General features: G+C 44.2%; 1 protein-coding gene across 1 annotated transcript in view; it reads left to right on the top strand.

Annotated features, from left to right (window-relative positions):
• Positions 1-19074, top strand: part of LOC144828118 (neurexin-4-like) — a 251799-nt gene extending 232725 nt beyond the window's left edge. Inside the window, exon 11 of the mRNA XM_078686238.1 lies at positions 18992-19074. Within this exon, the coding sequence (XP_078542364.1) occupies positions 18992-19074 (83 nt within the window). The remainder of the gene's footprint in view (positions 1-18991) is intronic.
• The last annotated feature ends 2792 nt before the right edge of the window (positions 19075-21866 follow it).

Raw genomic sequence — 21866 nt, 5'->3', positions numbered from 1 at the left:
AAGGAGCTGGGCCAGCTCCATGGAGAGCCCTAAACACTATACAGAGGGCCTTAAACTGGATCCTCTGCCTTATAGGAAGCCAATGCAACTTTGCCAATGCGGATGCTCCATGAGAACTTCTCGGAAGCCCCAGGGCCAGTTTAGCAGCCGCTGATTGGACCCTCTGGAGACGATCCAGCAGGAACTCAGGGGACCCAAGCAGGAGGGCGTTACAATAGTCCAGCCTGCTAAGGATGGTGCATCTAACCACTTGCGCACGGGCACAAGTGGGTAGGAGGGGCAGGACTTTCCTTAGAGAGCGAAGGATGGCAAAGCAGCAGGCAGATGTTTTTTGAACATGCGTCTCCATGCTAAGCCTCTGGTCCAGCATGACCCCTAGATTCCGAACAGATTCCACTGGCCGTACCGAAGTCCTGGTTTCCGGGGGCCAAAAATTAGATGGAAAAGGTTGAGGAATCCTAGTACCAGCAGTAAAAAGCACCTCCGTCTTTCCTGCATTAAACTGAAGGGAATTATCCTTCAGCCACCTAGACGTTTCACGCAGACAATTATGTAAAACCTCCAAGGAAGTAGAGTCCTCGCCTTCCAGGGAGAGAATCATCTGCGTGTCGTTGGCGTAATTCACGATTTTAATGCCAAAGCTTTTGATAAGAGAGATCAGAGGTCTCAGTCTGTGGGGAAGGAAATGCCCAGTCTGTGGGGAAGGAAAGGAAACGTTGGGTCACTTTCTGTTTTCTTGTTATGCATATTCTGTTCCTAGACGTGTTTGGTTGGCTCCTATGTCTAGAAATCTGGGTACTAAAAGCAGCATGGTAGCTCTACGCATAATAAAAACTACCTCCTTAAATTGGATTACAATAGCGACCGCAAAGTTTCTGGGGTGGGCGTGGGTAATTAGGCAGAGATTGCTAGTAGGGTAACTACTCTCTGCTCAGTTGAACAGAGATTGCTAGATTATCTACTCTCTGTTCCCCATGCGAGGTGTCTTATCTGTTTTAATCTGTTTTTATTATATGAACTTTGCACTTTTGGTCTATATATACTGGATGAAATGAATTTTAATTGTCTTTTTAATATGTATTGTGCTTAAGTCATATTCGATTCTGTAATTTAATTGTATTTTTATTATGTGTTTGTTTGTTTGCTTTTATGAGTAATACTCGAATAAAGCACTTTTGAATTGAATTGAATTGATAAATATTAAATAGAATGGGGCTGATAGCAGAGCCCTGAGGGACTCCATGTGATACCAGGGAAAAGGCTGACTGGAACGGTGGCATAGAGACTGCCTGCTGCCTATCCTTCAAAAAAGAGTGGAACCAGAGCAGCGCGGTGTCTCTCACTCCTGCCTCCCACAACCGCTGCATTATGATCTTATGGTTCACCGTATCAAAGCGGCAGACATGTCGAGCAGGATCAGGAATGCTGCCTGTCTTCTGTCTGCACGCCTTTGAAGCTCGTCCATAGCGGTGATGAGGGCCGTTTCGGTCCCGTGAGCAGGCCGAAAACCAAATTATTCATTGTTTAATGATATATCAGCATCTAAAGCCAGTGATCCATCTTTGTAATGCCTCTGTTGAACTCCTGTAAGAGGCACAGCGTAATGTACTAAATAAATGCATATATTTTTAAATAGAAGTGGGAGAGCCAAAAACGTAACAGTGAGAGCTGAGACAATGGTTGCCCGAGCCCTGAAAATGTTTGAGATGTAAATCATGCAACAAACATTACTTTAGAATATCATAGTGTATCTTTAACATTAAAAAAAGTATGCCTCTTTGACAAGCAGACGTGTGTCATCTCAGTACATCAGATTATATTCATGCATTGAGAAGCATTTATTAAAAGTGAGTTTTTACATTTTAACTGAGAAACATTTCTGCCCTCGCCCTGATGACAATACTAATAGTGAACTACGAGGCAACCCAGGGGTCATGTGTACCATACATGTGGCCTAGATTCCTGTTACAGAAGAACTAATATTACAAGCAGTTTAAAAAAAAAAGCACAAAACATGTTTATACAGTGCACATCATGATCTTGCGTTTTGATGGTGCTCTTACATGAGGAAAAATAACAAAAGAACAAAAAAAGAAGCACAATGAAAATAAGTATTTGCCTTAGATCACAGGATTTGGTTAAGCAGCAAAGTCGGGATAGTTCACAGGTTTTCTGGTTTTAAACTGTGCAAATAAACCACTTGATGGTATCTCTTTCTGACATCAAAGGAAATGCTTTGTCCCTAATTATTGCAGGATGTGTTTACAGCATAAGTGATAGGCAGAATCGCATTTTATCTTTGGGATGTTTTAGATAGCCCAAACCTGCCCAAGAACATACAAGCACTTCCCAACAGACATAGACCACGCTACAAGTTTTTATTTTTCAGCACAGAGAGATTTGCTAGGTTTCAGAGGATGCAGTGCCAAGGCCAGGCTTCGAATCTCGTTTCTCATGTTATATGATCAGCAAATGTAGTTCCTAAGCCATAACACCTCCAGTAAAAGCTTGTCCCATTTTGGCTCAAAGTTCCAAGAGGCCCTTGAGATGAGCCAGACCCTGGCATTTGGCTCGAGCTTTCAGTAGCCTGGCGACCTCCCTTTTTAAATACCGCACAAGTGCTGGCCAGGGTGCCACCTTTTCCACAGTAAAAAAACACCCATTTGTTTCGGTTTTAAGATTCTGCAAAGGCCTGGCCATGATTCATAAATATAAATTTACATAACATTGTTTTTTCTCATTTTTATCATGGCCTTTTTAAAAAAAAATTAACTTTAATTCCACTTTAATTATCACTCAGGGGTTATTAAGGCAACTGTAGAACACATATTAAAGTACTTCTTATATTTACTGTTATTTGCATGTACTAATAAGGGGAATATTATGTCATCAGGTGATTTTTCTAATTTTTGTACCATCCGGGACATTAAAATACTGGCCATGGCTGTATATGAAAATAGCCCAGTGGCAATCTTTCATGGGGGGCCAGCGCCCAGGTCAGAGTAGGCAATATGTGCCTATTTGAAAAAGTTGCTGTGCAGAGATGGTATGGCCCAATCCGGTTCTTACATTGGTGATATTAGGGTATGCAAACTTACAATATATTATACACTGCAAATATGCACTGACCTGCCTGGATTATGATACTTGACTATGTAGAAGGACTGCTGACAGGCAGCGGCGCATTAGTAACAGTAGTGGCAATCGGTCTAAGATCAAGATAGTCCTGGCCCCTTGATATACCTCTGAAAACAAAATGTAATTAGATGAGCAAGTTACTTACCTTCTGTAACTCTTTTTCTGGTGGGTACAGTAGCTGCCTGTGAATTCCTCACCTTTTCATTCACATTTGAATGGCTCCACAAGCGACTCCACATGACATCATTGGAGCCATAGATGACCATGTAGGCGTGCTGACGTCGGTTCCACCCATCTTTTCCGTGCCCTCGAGGTGAACGGGGAAACCTACAACATTTTCACAAGTAAACACAGTATACAAAACACAACTAAAACTATTTCAACAACAAAATACATTAAATGCATATCAATTATTTTTCGGTATAAACAGGCCGGCAATGGGGAGGAGAGTGGGTCAGTGAGGAATCCTCAGGCAGATACTATAACCATCAGAAAAAGCGCTACCAAAGGTACTGAATCCCCACGCAGTCCCGCTCCTGGTGGAGGGTGCCAGCCTACCTATACCAAGAAATCCTGCAGCATAGAAGTTAAAAAATGGCCGTCCCTCCTCACCTGAGTCTAAGCAATAGTGCTTTGCAAAAGTGTGGTGGCAGGTCTAAGTTGCTGCCTTGCAGATGTCTACAACAGGGACACCTCTAGCTAAAGCCAAAGAAGAAGAATTGGCTCTGGCATAATGAGCTCGAATACCTTCAGGAGGCTCCTTCTTGGTCAAGGCGTAGCAGATCTTGATACAGAGGATGATCGACATGGACAGTGTTCTCTTGTGGAAAGCCTTGCCCTTCATCTTGCCCACATATCCAGGGAAGAGTTGGCCATCCATCCTGAAGTCTTTAGTCCTCTCAAGGTAGAAGCTGACGGCCTTCTTAGGATCCAGGCGGTGAAGTCTTTCCTCCTCCTTAGAAGGGTGAAGGGGAGGATAGAAAGTTGGTAAATTGATGGATTTCCCTAGGTGAAAAGGAGTAATCACTTTAGGCAGGAAAGCAGCCTAAGGTCCTAAGTACCATCTTATCCACATGGACTGAAGTTAATGGAGGCTTGGAGTTAGAGCTTGCACTTCACTCTCCCTCCTAGCGGAAGTGATTGCAACCAGAAAAAATGTCTTAAATGCTAGTTACCTTATGGGACAACTATGTAAAGGTTCAAAGGGAGAACCCATTAAGAAAGTGAGAACTAAATTTAAATCCCACTGAGGCATGATAAAGGCAGTGGGAGGAAACCAATTTGTGAGACCTTTAATGAATCTTTTAACAATAGGGGATTTAAACAAAGAGGGTTGATCTGGTAAATTGCTTGAACGTCCTCCAGAAGATTTGGGCACTCCCCCAGCCGAGTCCTTCAGAGCATAGATACAGCGCCCCAACATGCAAGCAGCATTAATCGACTTAAGAGCCATATTACCAGAAGAGAAGACCTTCTTTGCGAATTGCTCCATACGTTTAGATTCCCTATTCGCAGGTGTAAATGGGAATGATCCTGCAGCCTGCTTAGTGGAGCACAACGCTTGGACCACTAGACTTTCCAGTGACGGATGGGTGGATAGAAAGGCAGGATCCCCCGAAACCACCTAAAACCTTCTCGCCACAGACCTGGCACCGCAGGAGCAGTCATCGGCTTCTGTCACACCTCCGGGATAGGCTCAGTCAAAGCATCATTGAAAGGAAGCACAGGCTCCGAGACAGAAGAAGGGGAATGGAGCACTTCCGTCAAAATGTTAGCCTTCAGTTCTGCTCAGGGCAATAGTAAACTCAGCATAACTGCTGCCTTCCTAATTACAGAGTGATACAAAGTAACTTCTTGTGTTGAAAGACCTTTTGGAGAGGCGAGTTCAAATTCTGGAGATGTATCTAGGCCACTAGCCTCCTGCAGGCCCTCGAATTATTTTTCAGGGTATCAATCTCACCTTCTTCGGCCTCCTCATGCTGCTCTCAATACTTCCCCTCTTCGGCTAAACCTCTGTGCTTCCCTTCTAGACCTCATGCTGGCGTTGGCGGCGCCGGCCAAGGTCGAGCTGGCGCCAGACTGAAGCTGGATGGCATTGCTGAAGGTCCATCTAGTGGTACTCACCCTTCCAGACATTGCACCGGTGTTGAGAACATTGGTGTCGGGAGAGGGCAACTCCCCGGTGCCATTGACATAAAAGGCATGAGAGGTGCCTGAGGGAAGTGAGGTGGCAAGCCTCCCAGGGAGTATGCCAGCAGACCCATGGGGCCAACTGGTGCACCAGAGGAGTCAGCCCTTCTGGCTGAATACCCTGGCTCCGGTACTGCAGGTTGTGAGACTGCTCGAGGAAGCAGCACAATCAGCTCCGTTTGGAGCGCCCAAGATTCTCGAGCTGGAGGTGGAGTGGCCGGCAGCGGAGGCATCAGTTCTCTCGGTGCCAGTGAAGACACCGCTCTCAGAATTGGAGATGGGGCTGTAGTCACCTCAGGAGAAGCAGACAGAGAGACTTCTTCCTTGGGATGACGCCGGGGAGCAGAGACCCCGACTTCGGCATCTCATCTTTTGATGATCAACTTCGAGATCCATGGCACTGCTTCCTTTTATGCTTCCTCGACGACTTGAGGTATGCAAAGTCGGCGACTTGGACAGGGACCTCGACCTCCTTTGACCTCTTTCTGGTTTTTTAACCCTTGCCATAAACAACTTGGCTTCTCTCTCCAATGCCTTGGGGTTCATGCACCTGCATGACGAACACTCCCAGACGTCATGGTCTGATGACAAACACCACAAACAGTCATCATGAGGGCCAGTAAAAGACATATGCCCACGACATTCCCTGCATGGCTTGGTGCCTGATTTCTTCTGTGTAGCGACGGTTGCTGCTACAAAGACCCGGAAACTTGCAACAACAAAACTCCCAGATATAGAGAACCCTGGGGAAAAAAACGCTATGTGTCGACGGAAGGGTAAAAATGGAACTGAAGTCAGCAGGCCAACGAGGTCTTTTTATGGCTCCGATGACGTCATGCGTGTAGAGCCGTTCGAATGAGACGTCAACGTGGGAAAGCTGTGAAGAAAAGTTTCAGTTGAATGCTGCGCATAGGGGTAATACAAAGGGTGTGGATTCCACAAGCGGATGTATTCATCAGAATTTTTCATTTTTGATTTGTGTTTTTGTATCATTAGAGAAGTAATTTAGCTTGGATAGACATTGCTAATCCAGGCTGAATTTTCTGGTCAACAATTTTAAAAATTATGGATGTGTTGCAATGATGATGTAATATTTTAGGCACCATGAGACCTATATACTTCATTTTGAAAACATAGGTTTGGGGTCAGGTAGTCTTATAGAGACAGAACATAACTTCTCAGAGCAATCCTTCTGCCATTTTCCCAATTGGCGGTGCTATAATAATTTGTTTTAGCCATCATATTGGTAATTTACTTTAATATTGCTTTAGTTTCAGGTTTTTTGTTGATTCATATTCGTAAACATGAGCAAAGCAGGTGATAGCAGAAGATCTTTACCCCCTGACAAAGTGTTGCTAACTATAAAATCTGAGGACACCTTCAACCAAGAAAAACGTGTCGTATGCAAAACTAATCCAAAAGAAAAGCACACATCAACTGCAGCTGGACAGAAGAGAGTTTGAGAAAGCATCGTAAATACAGCAAGACAAGGTTCACAAAAGATTGAAACTGATGGGTGAAGAGGATCAAATAGTTGATCATTGTAACAAGTGCCAAAAGTCCTATACAGTGGAAAAAAGCCTGGATACAATTTGTCAAAAAATAGTAGAAACCAGTCAATTACAACATGAATCAGAGTCTTCGGAGAAAGCGACGACAACCAAACCCAATGCTCACCCACTTAGAAGATCAATGGCTTCCCTTCGTCTGCCTTAAACAACTGCTCAGACATCAGAGGATTTTCAATGTATTATCTGTGGTTTAGCCAGAACTAGGACCAAAGGGATTGACAAAAGTACAAGGTACAGAGTACGTGAGTATCCAAGGGAAAACATGTTTTTATCTGCTAGCTTCTCCTAAGATGACGTTTTCAGCTGAGTCACCTATCTAAACAGCGAATTGAATGTATGTGCAGCAGATTTGTATGCCCAACCAAACTGCATGCGTGCATACATTTGAAAATATGAATGTACAATGAGCTCCAAGCAGCAACGTAACCGCCAGCTTTCAGTTAAGTTTGCACTCTATCAATTAGCAAATTAAGTTTTAAAGCCACTCGAGCACTGGCTACCAGTTTACAGTCAGTGAGGTCAGAGAAATAATGTTCAACATTGATTTAACTGTATTGATCCATAACAATGAAATTAAGATTTTTCTGTTGAGAATGTACAATGACAGAATTCGTTTTTGTCAGTCTAAAAAAAACAATGAGTGGCTTATGGTGTTCTCAGCTGATTTAACTCCTGAAGTTCTTGCTGCCAAAATAAGATCACAGGATGCAGTAAAATTAGCAGGAACCATTTTAAGAAACCTCCTTAAAGATTCATATTTTGGACTTAATGACAAATTATGGGATGCCCCAGGGCTCTGCAAATCATAGGAGTCAACAAGAATGCCTAATGTTGTCTTAACATGTTTTAATCATTATTATCAGCAAAGCAAAACTGTTACGCACTAAAGTTGTTGAGTTCGGAACAGAAGCCGACAGCATTGATAATGGCTTTGAAGATGTAAGCTAAGAAGTGGAAGACAATCCCATGAACCAACAGGCTTATGCTGTGGATTACATCACAGGAAAGAGAAAACTCAGCTACACATGATGACTGCCCACGCAATATATGACAAGTGCATAAGTAGAGGGATAATCACTTCAATAAATAGGATTGGTGTATCATCAAGTTAAAATGAAATAGTACGGCACAGAAAGTTGTTAGCAACTCGCGCTGTAAAATCTTGTGAAGCCGACAGCACACCACTTCCAAGTCACTTTACCAGGAAAGGATTTACAATTGCTGCTCTTGATAATTTTGATTTTTAAGACAGCTCTTCTTTGTCTGGAACATACAGCACACATGATAGTGCCCTGGTGCTTTTTCAAGCCTGTACCAATGAAGTAGCTGCTGGAAAACAAGCTGTGTCAGCTGTAGGCATAAACAAACGAAGCTGCAAACTTATAACCCAACTTCCTTGCCAATGTGTGCAAACTCACTACAAGCCATCAACGCATGTTTTAAAGTGGCTGAGGACCTGGATCTTCTTCTACCTGATGCTGTGGTCTGCAAAGCTGATTTAACTGTATTTATCATATCGCTTATTCAGTGCGGACTGAAGGATGAAGAAAAGCCATTTCCTCCGTGGGCTAGAATTCATGTTCTGATCTCCCAGGATACTGTCCCATGAACAAGGTTGTGTTTTTACCAGTAATACCATCTCCAGTCACAAACTACGCAAGTGTACACAGTTCTAAAAAAAATTCCAAAATGTGCGTGCCCAGCTTGAAATCCGTATAATAGCGGACATTTTTATGAGGAATCCAGTAGAATTTGATTATCTTTAACCAATGATGGATGTTTTCCACATGACAAAAGATGTGTTGCGGTGTGCAGAAAGATATCTTAGTGGATGTGGCATAGACAATGCACTTATTGAAGCTGAAATCTTTGGAAGCAAAACTGTCTAGCCAGTATTGAGCAGAACTCATTATGTTTGTTCGTTACAAGGTCTGCTCATCATATATGAGGCTACAGAAATATTGCATTGGAATGCTTTCTGGAACAAGAATGACAAATCAGGTTTTGCATATCTTTTGTCAGACGTGAACAAGGCACAAGGTGCACTTCATTCAAAAGACAATGTAAAGCCAGGCACCGTCCAATACACTCAGTTCAAAATCAGAACACCAAGTTAGTAGTTTGTCAAACAATGTGAAGAAAATCTAAACTTTGCAAGTACTGGGGAAATATATATATAGCTCTAGTGAAAAACTTGGTACATACTGATCGGGAAGTTGATTAGGAGCAGCACGTAAAGACTGTGGAATCACTCATTACCTTGTTTCATGATTTCGATTGCATAAACTACCTGAGATATGGTTCCTGATATCAGGAAAGAGTGAAGAAGCTAGAGGGGGAAAAAATCATACCTCTACAGAAGATTCATCCAAAGACATTTTGTGGCGAAATACAGAGAGGGAAGGTTCAATGCTGTGGATCCAGGTATGAAACTAGAACAGACGATCCAGAGATCACAGAAAGGCTCTAAGGGAATTGTTGGTCAGACAAGTAAAAGTGAATATGTTGCTCAATGGCAACTAGTGTACCATAAAGTCATTTCTATGTGCAATGTTTTCAGAGCGGACAAATTCAAAATGAATGGGCCATAGTGAAACTATTCTTTACCACAAACTTGTGGGAAAGAGAGGGGAACATTTCAATAAACATGTTGACAGCCTTCTTCATTTCATGCAGCAGCAAGGAAAACTCATTAAAATGACTAAGTCTGGGCAACTACACAACTTTGTGACCAAACAATATATGGAAAAACTATATAAAGACATGTCTACTAGATGTCCTGGACCATGGATCAAAACTATATGCAGAACTGAAGCAGGAGTGATTTGTTTTGAAAGAGAAAAAGCATAATCACTAAAGCTAAACTTCCATGCTTTAATTACCATAGTAAGAGTTTCGTCCAACCAGCCACTACAAAACTGGTTACAAAAAACAACTTTTGCAAGCACATAGAGAGATGGATGTAGCAAAAGAAATGGGTGAATTTATCAAGGATGTTCTGTTACATGATCTTCTTCCAACAAACACATTATGTGATAGAAACGCTGCAAACAAATGAGTGAAGCATAAACTTGTCCAAGAGCTAAAACAAAACTTTAATTTGAAGAATTTCAATTTGAAAAGGTATCCTCATTGAAAACTGCTGTTGTTGTGGACTCTATGTCACAATTGTGAATGGTCAAGATTTTTTCCAGGCAAAACTTCAGAAAGGGCATTCAGGCTGTTCTACAGATATCAAAGTCAGTGTGTACCTTGCAAGAACTGCATATTGTCTTTGACAGTTATCTTGAACTATCTGTCAAAGAATGTGAGACAATCAGACAAATGTCAACAAGTGGAAAAAATGACTGTGCCTGCATCAAAAATTCTACATCTACACCTGTGCAACTTAATACATTCTTGTCATCAACATCAAACAAGATGAAGCTGTAGATGTTAACTCGCCAAAATATTGCTAATGCTTCAGTGAACACAGCATTTCCAATGATTGCAAATGGAATGAATGTCAATGAGGTGTTGGTGCAAGAAGAGATATATTCAAAAGGTACAGGACATATTGTTAAAAAACGTAACCTCAAATTGGAGGAAGCTGACCTTTGTGTTGTGCCACATGTTGAGTGGGCTGTTCGAAATGGTTTCAATCCAGTCATTGTACTGTCCAATGACACAGATGTATGATTGTGCTACTTAGATGTGCTGCAATGCTCATAAGTCAAGGATTGTCTGAGTTATAGATACATTATGGAACAGGCGAGAAAAGACACCTAATCCTGTTTCATATTCTATACAAGAAACTTGACTCAGAAATGTCCAATGTTCTCATCAAGGCACACAGGTGATGAGAAAAATTAGAACCAAGCTTGGAGCTTTAACTGCTGAACCTGTGCAGTTTCTAAAAGGATTTGCTGCAACAGAAGAAGAATGTGACTTTAAAGACGTAGAAGAATACCTTGTGTGTGAGTGGAAAACTAGTTTTGACTGTAACACATTTGAAAATCTTTGGTACACTGAGTTGAAGAAATCAGTCACGCTAAGTGACCTTACACCAACGTCATATTCTGTACGTGGACATATTAGAAGATCATTCTACTTGATCAGAAGATGTATAAATGTTTTGGATCATGCATATGTAGAGAATGATCTGTGTGAATTTGCTTGGGAAGATATTGATGGGGTGCTAAAACCTATGACATTTCTAAAGCCTCTACCCACAGAACTTACACATACATGTACTTGCAAAACATGTGCTTCAAAAAGATGTCCCTGTCGATATTCTTTTCTCAAATGTTCAACATTCTGCAAATGTGCCACAAGTGATTGCCAAAATAAACTATTGAAATGTGTCTTGAACAGGAGTGATAAACATTTTTAGCCATATTCAGATCATAAACATTGTTTGTTGTATACATCAGAGGATTAAAAACCGTTATAATTTGCTTCATTTCTATATATGTCTCTTCTTCCTCTATTATAGCTGTCATTTTGGAAAAATGGAAGAAGGGTTGCTCTGGAGCTATTTTCTGTCTCTATAAGACTACTTGACCCCCAAAACCAGTTTGGCAACAAAATGAAGTATATAGGTCTCATGGTTCCTGAAATATTACATCATCACTGCAACACATCTGCCATTTTCAAAAATATATTCCAGAAAAATTTAGACTGTATCAGCACTGTCTACCCAAGCTATCTTACTTCTGTAATGATCCCAAAACCCAAATTAATAATGAAAATCTCTGGACATCATTTTTTTATGGAGGTATATCAGGGAGCTGGGATTAAGAATAATGGCAAGGATTCTTATATTTGGTCCTCTTGCTCATGCTACAGGCTGCCCTTGATGACGGTGTGGCTTCTGCTTTCAGGTATGTATGAAACTTGTATGTGCTCAGGGCCTCAAGTGTATTCCACTGCTTACTGATCCATGAAGAAAGTGTTAGGGCCTGATTTAGAATTTGACTGAAATAATTAACTTCATCAGGGTGATGGAGTACAGTACTTAGTTGCCCTGGGAGAGTACCTGCATGCCGAATTTAGAGATGTCCGCTGGCCAAATGGACATCCTGCACTAGCAGGAACTGCTGTTGCAGCGGTTCCTGTAAATGCACTGAAAGTTTGACAGATGGCTCTGTCAACATCACAGAGTCGTACAGCAAACTTTAAATGCTTTTTTTTGTTTTCAAAAAGAAAATTCCAATGCAAGATTTTCTTTTTGAAAATTAAAATTAAAAAAAAAACAATGACTCGTTACTATTGGAGTTTGGAATGGGGGTCATTGGCAAGTTTTCACTCCCCTTTGCTGTCAGTTTCTACCTGGCTGTGATGGACAGTGAAAATTGGCAATTCCACTCACTTTAAATCAGGTGACCAGTCAAATGTCCAAACCTCAGACAGACCCTTACTCTTTTGGGCCATTGGAGGTGTATGTCAGCGATGGAGACAGAGTAGTCTCTGCCGCTGACATACTGAATCTTCACCCGACTCTAAATGAGGCCGGCAGCTCTTCAGTATGGTGGAGATGATACTCCGTTGCCTTTGCAAAGGAGTACCTTTTCTGCCGTACTCTGAATCAGGAACACAGTGTTTGCATCCGCCCAGTTCAACGGAATCTTAGGCCAGTCCTTCTAACAGCCAACACCAGCAACCTAAAATTCTGCAAAGTTTGTAGCCATTCAGAGGTAAATGTGCAATACTCTTTTCTAAAGATAGTTTCAGCAGAGCCCCTCTTTGGTAGTGCCACTGGTGCCCACCAAGAGAGTGAACACCTGATCTAATGCTTCTCACGAGACTGGTGGGAGTCGAGAGGCCTGGGGTCAGCAACATTCAACAGTAGCCTCTCCCATTACCAGCCTGGGACTTGAGTATGGAGGCAGGCCATTCCTGGTCAGCAGCTAAGGCCTTACCATCCAGCCTGTCTGTCCTTTCCCCTTCCAATACCAAAGAAGTCCTTGGACAATATGCCTGCCCCTCCTCCAACTGCACTGCACTCTGTAGAGGGGTTGGGAGTGGCATCGTCCATGGCTGCTGCTGCCCTGTTCTGCCTGTCCTCCTTAACCTCCTCAAATCCACAGGGCTCCTCTACACACAGTAGCAGGAAAGCAATGTTCACTCTCTGACCCTAACTGCACTCTGCCCTAGGCGTGGGTGGGGTGGTAGGCCAGTCTGGTGAATGTCCGAAGCTTCCCATATACAGCTCCCATCGAATACTGCAGGTGGGTGCGCGTGCCTGTACTCCCTCCAACTGGACTCTCCTGTGGGTGGGTGGGGGTGATGATTTGGTCACCATTAGTGGGGTCTGACTGGATGGTGCAGACAGCCCCTTCCTCTTTTCAGACTCCTAAACCCCAACCCCACACAGCATCGCGATCTCAGGATTTGGTTACCCACGGTAGTAGGAAAGAACATTCCCTCTCTGATCCCGACTGGTCTGGCTACTTTCCTGGCTATGAGTTCTTCTGCAGCTTCATCTGTGACGCTGTACGTGCAAGTGCAGGGTGAGTGGTGTATGTGCGAGTGCGGGGTGAGCAGTGTGCAAGTCTGAGTGCAAGGGGAGTAATGCACCTCAATGAGTTCTGGCTGTGCAGTGTACTTGTGAAAGCAGGGTGAGTGTTCTGTTTGCAGGAGAGAAGAGTGAGCAGTGTGCCGTTTTTTGAGGGAGGAAATATTTAATTAAGCTTTTTGTAAAAAAAGGCAAACTGTATATGTAGAACAATACAGGTCTGACATCCGTACAGCAGCCAAATCGAAGAAGAACACATACCCACCTAACAGCGCCCGATAAGAGGAGCAGCATAAACCACAATACAATGCAGCTTAAAAGAAGACTTTATATGAATACTCAGGAAACAACAAGATTGGGTGCATGAATTCCAGAGGTAGGGGCCCTCTAAAATGCTGCCCTCTCTCTCCCTGTTCCACCAGGAAAGAGGAGATAGCCCATAAAGCCAAGTAAAAGACAATTTTAGCTAATCCGATATTGGTCATAGGGCCTGATCGTCTATCTCTGAATGTCTATATTAGGATGTGTAAGAGGTGGGAGAGTAGCTTAAGGCTCCTGGGAACAGCAAGCCCATTCTCAACCCCGGGAAGGTGATCATGGAGCACCCTTAAAGGACCAGATTTCGTCATGTAGGGACCTGCCATTGTGTCTCCTTTTGGCAAGAATAATGCCCCTATAGGCCGCCAACTCCTCGCACACTTTGGCATATTTCTGAGGGCAACCCTGGGCCTCATAACCTGGGCCATCTAGGCGCATGCACTGATCAAGCCATTTGCGCTAGGACTCTACCAAAGGGGCTTGAGTATCCTTCCAGTGACGGGCAATGTCACGTTTCGCACATATTAAGGCCAGCCCCAGGAGAGCCATCTTATATTGATAACTATCCAGGTCAATATAGATATGCAGTAGTAGCAGCTTGGGGTCCCTAGGAAGCTCCCACCATGAAAAGCACACCAGGGTTGGCAGAACCCACTCCCAAAAAGGTTGACGCACCCCATGGACCCAAACCATGTGAAGTAAAGTCCCTTCTCCAAGGCCGCAGCACAGACACAATGGGGATGCTATCAAGCCTCTCTTCTAGAGTTTCGATCTAGTAAAGTAAGTCTGATGGAAGTACTGTACCTGGGTAAGACAATAATGGACAATGTAGGTCAAATTCCATCTACAGATCCGTGAAGGACTTCATGTCGACGCCATCCACCACATCTCCCAGGCGAGAGATGCCAATCAGATCCAACAAGCAGAAGCCCGAGAGGGCAGACACCTTGGGGAGAGCATATCCGCATATCCCCCCCTCTCACAGGGGCGTGTGGGACGCAAGTCTGCATCTCCATCCAATCCAATCCACCCTGCAGTATTCTGCCACAAGCTAAGGATGACCTTGGTAGCTGGAGGAAGGACAGGGCACTTTGAGCTCCCATTTAACAGGTGGAGCAGCGAGGTCTCCCGTATCCCCCACTTCTCCAGTGCATAAGTTGGGTCAGACTCAGGGTCCAAACACCACTCGTTGATCACCATAAGCTGGACCGTACAGTACTAGTTGTAAATATTGGGGATAATAATGCTCTCATCATACGTGGATTTACGGCAATTCTGTAGGGATATACAAATTATTCCTCTGTCCTAAAAAAAAATGCACAGAACCTCATTCACGTACTGGAGAAAGGATTTAGGAAGCAGTGTGCCTTGAGAGTGCAGATAGTGTGTTGCTGTGTGAGAGCAGGGTGATGGACCTTTGGAAGTGTAAGTTGAGCCTTGTACCTGTGTGAGTGCATGGTAAGCTGTGTGAGTGCGGGGAGAGCAGTATAGCTGTGTGAGAACAAGGTGAGCTGTGCACCTTAGTGAGGGCAGAGAAAGGTGTGTGTCCGAGAATACAGGGTTAGTCTTTGGTCTGGGTGGGATGTGAAGGAGGGTACCATTTGCACCTATTTTTTTCAAAATGTGCACTACCTTTTCTTGAAATGTACACAGTAAAAAACTCAATTTCCACCCAGGTGAGAGAACTCCCTTTACACCTCCTCTTTCAACATCGGCTTGCTCACTGCGCTAGCTAGTACGCTATACTACGGTCGAACCATGTTGCCTCACCACTTTCAAAATCCAGCAGCCACCACTGAGAGATATTACCGAGGCTAAGCTCTGTGGGAGGGACAAATACAACATTAACAAGAAAACCATCAAATAAGTAGCAATCAAATGTGAGTGACACGAAAGCCAACCAATGGTAAGAAATGTGTTGACTCCAAGCCACTGTATGTTCTCGCTAAGCCCAATATATATGTTTCACAATCAGACAGCTTGGGCTGGAAGGCAGGCTTGACCTAAAAAACAAGTTATTTTCCTTTAGTAACGATTTTCGGGTGGATGCTCAATCTAACTGCAGATTCTTCACCTTGTGGATATTCACCAGGCATCAGACTAGATCCGAACATTTTGAGATAAAGTCTCCTGCTCGCCAACAGGTGACCTTTTGCTGCTCTGCACTGTCGTTGCTCCGCACTATTGTCTTTTCATTCCAAAGGGACAAGCTGAGCCAAATATAAGTGCCACCTGAGCACGCTGCCATCATTTGCTTTCCAGGCAGTCCGTACATTCAGATGCAGGCCCATCAGCGGATTGGCATCACCAGTTTACAAGTCTAGTTCAAAGAACAGTGAGGCAGGAGGGTCAGTGAGCAATTTGTGGTTATATAAAGTATCCACAAAAAAGATTATTACCAAAGGTAAGCAGATTGTTCTTCTAATGGATACTTATAACCGCAGATTCCTCACCTTGTGAATAGATACTATAGAAGTATCTTCCCAGGTGAGGTGGCTGTGAACAAAATCACACCAGAGAGTGCTGCTGGACCTAGCGGGCAAAATGCCTCTCTCAAGAGAACTGGCTGTCGAGGGGGTATTAATTTGTTAACGCGTGTACAGATGCCCATGTAGCCGCCTTACAAATATCCAGGAGAGGAACGCTCCATGCTAAAACAGTGGTAGCAGCTTTATCCCTAGAGGGAAAAAAAAACAGTAGGCATCTGGGGACTTCTTTGCCGGCATGTACCAGCCCTTCGGGCAGAGAACAATTCATCAAGAAATGGTCAGTCTTTGCACTGCCATGCCCTTTTTTGCACCAGAAAAATTACACAAAGAGGTGATTGCCCACTAGGTCATGTATGGTACAATTGACAGAGAAACTTAATGCTCTTTTTGGGTCAAAATGTTGGAGCCTCTCTTTCTTTGTAGAGGGATAAGGCAGAGCAAAGAATGCTGAAAGAGTTATAGCCTGCTGGACATGAGAAGGAGTAACCACTTTAAACAGAAAAGAAGCTTGGTCCTCAAAACCAACTTATTTGGGAAAAAGGTGGTGTACGGTGGATTGAGAGAAGGAGCCTGAACCTCAGTCACATATCTGGGCGATATTATGGAGATGAGAAGACTGTCTTCAAGGTTAGAACTCAAGGGATATCTCTGCAGTGGCTCAAAAGGGGTGCACACTAAGAAAGTGTAGTCTAAGTTCAAGTCCCACTGTAGCATCACAAAGGGTTTGGTGGAAACAAATGTTGCAAACCTTTCAAAAATCACATTACAACAGTGATTTGTATAATGAAGGCTCATCCGGCAACAGCAACAATGCCGAAGGAACCAAAAAGAAGCCACAAAGCAAGTACTTGCTGGGCTGGTGACAGAACAAACAATAAAACTTCAGGCAACTTGGCCTGTAAAGGATCAATTTGTCGGGTGCCACATCAAACCACAGATGTGTCCCAACAACTGGCGATCAGTAAATTTGTGGACGTAAATCAACAACCTCAGGACAGCGGTTGAAAGTAACCTGCCCTGCTGCTGTGATAGAAAACCCTCTTGAAGCTGGCGCTTGATAGAAGGACAGGTGCTAATGCCCAGGAATTCCGGTAACACTCTCCTGTTCCAATCCAGTGCGACTCTGCTGAGCCCAGTCGTTCACGATTTTCTTCAGAACTCTGGGCAGGAGAGGCAGTGGCAGAAAGGCAGAAAGGAGTTCCAAGCTCTTCTCTAGATGGAAGGCGTCTCTGAGAAATATCTGCTTTGGAAACTCCAGTGTGTAAAAGTGCTGACATTACGTGTTCTCTGCAGTGGCGAATTGCTCACGGCAAAGTTCTCTGCATTGCTAGAAAAAGGCTTGTGCTGCCTCCGGGTAGAGCTGCCATTCATGATCAGCTATGGGCCCGTGGCTGAATTAGTTTACCTGGCATTTACAGACTCCTCCAAATGGTTCACCACTAGAGAAATCCCATGGCAGTCCAACCACTTACAGAAGCACAAGGCCTCCTGGCACAGGGCCTAGAACCCTACCCTACTTGTTGCAGTACCACATGGCAGTGGTGTTGTCCATGAGCACCTACACCAGTCTTCCTTTGACTTTGGGTAGGAAGGCCTTCACTGTCAAGAGAATCGCCATTAACTCCAACAAGCTGATGTGGAGTTGAGTCCCTATGAAGACCAGAGGCCTCTGGTTTTCACTTCTCCCATATGGCCTTCCAGACCAGTAAAAATGCATTGGTGACCACTTTAAGTGGTCACTGTTGGTGCGGTAAGGAGAGGCGCCTGCCACGGACCCAATCGCAGTTCAATTGCCACTGTCAAAATCTGAATGCAATCCAACAAATTTCCCTGATGTTCTGCCCACTAGCTTTTGAGCAAAAGAAACAATTGATGGACGGAATGCTGAACAATGCAAACATTCACCCCCAGTCACAAGGATCTGGGTTTAATCCATCATTCCTTTGCTCACCACACCGCCCGTTTGGACCCAGCCATATGCAAATCTTGACCCTATTCCTTGTGGGAACAGTCCAGCCCGAAGTGCCAAGCCAGGTCCTCCCTGGAACAGAAACAAGCATCCTGGGACCGGTTTCAGGGCATCACCCTTAATCAGCCTGGCTACTTTGAATCCAGTGGTTAGTGAGCATGGTGTCACAATTGCCGATGTAGTTTCCTGGTTCAAGATGGCGGCTCTCTACCGCGCATGCGCAAAGAAGACAGGCAGGTCGAAAAGCCTGACTTCCTGTCTCATCGAGGCTTCGCGTTCTAGTGTTGCCTTCGTTCCTATTTCTCGGACTTCCTGTTTCTGGACTTCCTCTCGTGACTCCTGCGAGCCTGATTCCTTGTTTGCTTGCCCTGGAATTCCTTGTATACTTTTTTGCACGGTTTTCCCGCTTGCCCGCATTGCTTTAGCGGCTACCGTATCTGCCCCTTATCCTCCGTGTAGCTGGACACCTCTGGTGAGTGTGATTGCGTGGGCGGAATTGTTCACCGTTCGGCTCCGCAGACCTGCCGGGTTTTGCTCCGCGGGTCTGCCGGGTCAGTCGGTGGGAGTTTCGTTTGCGGTAGCGCTCACTCAGAGGGGGTTCCGCTTTGCGTTGAGCACTCCCCTTTTTTACATCCCGTTTTTTCCCTTCGTTTGGAACAGTTTTGGTGCCTGGTCAGTCTACACATTGTATCGCTGCTGACAAGAATCATCGTCTGGAAGACCTTGGGTTCATGGTAAACAGCGCGTTGCGCTGCTTTAATTACATGTGTACATATATTTAGACTATTGGTTGTTTAAATTGTATGCTTTTACTTTATAGGAAGTGCAAAGAACTATCAAAGACTCATCTCAATCTGTGAATCAACAGTCTTGGTGAGCTGTATGTTTGATGAAGAGATATGAAAGACACTGTATCTTGTATTTACTCGTTTATGCTTACAATATGTTTTTTCCCTTAGAAAGACTGACACGTTCTTTATGCCTACACTGAGATTTCCAGTCCTAATAGAAGGCCTCATACCTGAGTATTAGGTAAACCTCTGTGATAACAGTACTTTGGGTATCTGACACTGTTCTCTTGTGTTTTACCACAGTATTCCCTTCCTTTGCAGAAGCCATATTACCTACCTGCCAGCAGTGAGAGGGCTGTAGCGCGAAGACTGTCTCCCCCCTTCTTTCCTTGTTTTGTTTCCCTTCTTTCCCTAGCTTACCCTTGCGCCCTAGAGTTTGATAGGGGCAATTGGTAGTAAGGGAAGGTTGAGGACCTAGCTACAAGTTCCTGGTTTCCTGACGCTCCCGTGGAACCATATTGGTAAGATCATTACAGAACGCGAAGCCCAAGTGGTGTGTTCTGCCTGAGCGTCATGGAACCAGATCAGGTGACAATGGCAGATTTGGCCAACATGATGGGCAATCTGCAGGTAGAGACTCAGGCTTTGGCAACCAGGTTGGACGCACTACAAAGAGAGAGACAGGGTGGTGCTGGAGGAGGTTCTTCTGTAGTTCCTCCGGTAGTCCATGTGACCACGCCTCAGTCGATCCCTTTAGCTCCCCCTGAGAGGTTCTCTGGTGAAGCAAATCAGTGTGCAGCATTCTTGAGTCAATGCCAGTTACATTTCACATGCAAGGCGGCTTGTTTTCCTACGGACCAGGCGTAGGTGGCTTTTGTAATATCTTATTTAGGTGGATCTGCTGCTAACTGGTCGATACCTTTAGTAGAACGGAATGATCCCTTGTTACACAATTATGTAGCCTTCAAAAGAGAATTCCAGAAACTATTTTATAAACATACGTATACCCACTCGGCAGATACAGAACTGCTTTCCCTGAGACAAGGAACCAAAGACATTACATCCTACATCACTAGTAATACATTCTTTATTGATTGGTTAAAAAAACCATTTACAATTACAACATGACAAGAAAATTAGTAAAAGTGAATCCGATAAAATGAGTTTAAAACAGTTAATTTAAAATAACTTAAGATTCAGAGGACCAATGAGTTCTAGTAGTGTTCCGGTACAGTACTTAAATCTGAATTATTTGTAGACTGGTTCTGATATTGTGTCTGTTAACACCACCATCTGCTATAATGAGGAAACTTTGGGTTGGAGAGTGGCTTCGAGGGATTTTATCGCTTTGTGGACAAATTTTGAAAGCCCAATGTTTAGCTTGACGTTGTCAGGGTCAAGAGCGGCCATTATTGCCTGGCGGCAAGATCGAACTTCCAACTGGATAAATTGGCCTCGCAACAGTGACCGTCTGACTGTGAGCAGTGCAGGACATGCACAGACGATATGTTCAATTGACTCTGAATGGTAGCCGCACAATCTGCATTTCGTGCAACTACTTGGCCGCCGCCATTCCGGGAGGTTCTTCAAAAAGGGCCATTCTCCCATCCTCAGGGCTAAAAACTTGCGTTTCCAATAAAGTGCGTATGTGCTTGACAAGTAGAGCGGTGGAACACCCACTTTAAGATTGGCGATTACAGCCCAGGCATGTCTCCTCTTTGAAAGGATCGCCCTGTCAGAGTGGAAGGACCACAATCTAACAGATTTTTTGATAGCAGACTTTAGCACCGGGACAGATGGGTTTATGTCCCAGAGATCTTTTGCACCTAATAGCTGTAGGCTGTGGTCCAGGAGTTGCCGATGCTTGTAGCTGGTCTGTTGATGCTGTATTTCCTGCCAGAGTCGGGCCTTCAAAGAACCCACCTCGGCCTGGCGCAGGCTATGGCACAGTTTGATGAATGCACCTGCCTCCACTCCATGCTGGTCTTGGAGACCCAATTCAAGTCTCACTTGAGCTGGTGAGGCAGATTTTGGCAACCCAAAGGCTCTTTTGAAGATTTTTGTTATTAACTTGTTTAATAGAGAACTGGTTGCACCTTTGGTGATTTCGTGGCCATAGGTCAGGGAGTTGATTACTTTGGTTTTCATTACTTTCAGCATAGGTATTAAGCTGGGACCTAGTAGCTGTTTTGCCAGCTTTGCAGCAACCACTTCTAGTGACAGAGCTTTCATTTTTAAGGCTTCTTTGTGCTTGATAAATGAGCCTCTTCTATCCAGATGGATGCCCAGGTATTTGTAGCTGTGGGTTGAGTCTAACTTTGTTTTGCTAAAATACCACCTTTCTGTTGACCTTTTTTGCTTCCCAAAAGAGATGGTTTTGGTTTTTGACAAGTTGAGCTCTAGATGATTACTTGTCGTATAGGGTAGCAATTCATCCAGCAATCTCTGGAGACCCACTTTTGTGTGACTTAAAAGCACAAGATCGTCGGCATAAAGCAGGTTAGTGATGCGAGTCCCATCAAGTTGAGGAGGGTGGCAGTTTACACTGTCGAGAACTGGAGAAAGATCAGATATAAACAAGTTGAAGAGAAGTGGGGCCAGTACGCACCCTTGTTTGACGCCGGTTTCGGTTTGTATCTTCCTGGAGACATGGCTGCCTTCGCCTAGCTTAATTCTTATCCACGTTTCAGTGTGGAGTTGAATAATCGCCTGAAGGAGAGACTGCGGGATGCCCCACGATTGTAGTTTCTGCCATAACAGGCCCCTAGGCACACGATCAAAGGCGGCTTTGAAATCTACAAAGCAGCAGTGCAGCGGGATATGTTGGCAGGTCGCTTTATCCAGCAAGACGGTTAGCGCTAGCAAATTGATTGTGGTACCGGTATTAGCCACAAAGCCCGTCTG

This window comes from Lissotriton helveticus, chromosome 4_1 (genome assembly GCF_964261635.1).
Source record: "Lissotriton helveticus chromosome 4_1, aLisHel1.1, whole genome shotgun sequence".
Taxonomy (NCBI): Eukaryota; Metazoa; Chordata; class Amphibia; order Caudata; family Salamandridae; genus Lissotriton; species Lissotriton helveticus.
Note: the sequence above shows the minus strand (reverse complement) of the source record. Positions and strands in the feature narration are given on the sequence as shown.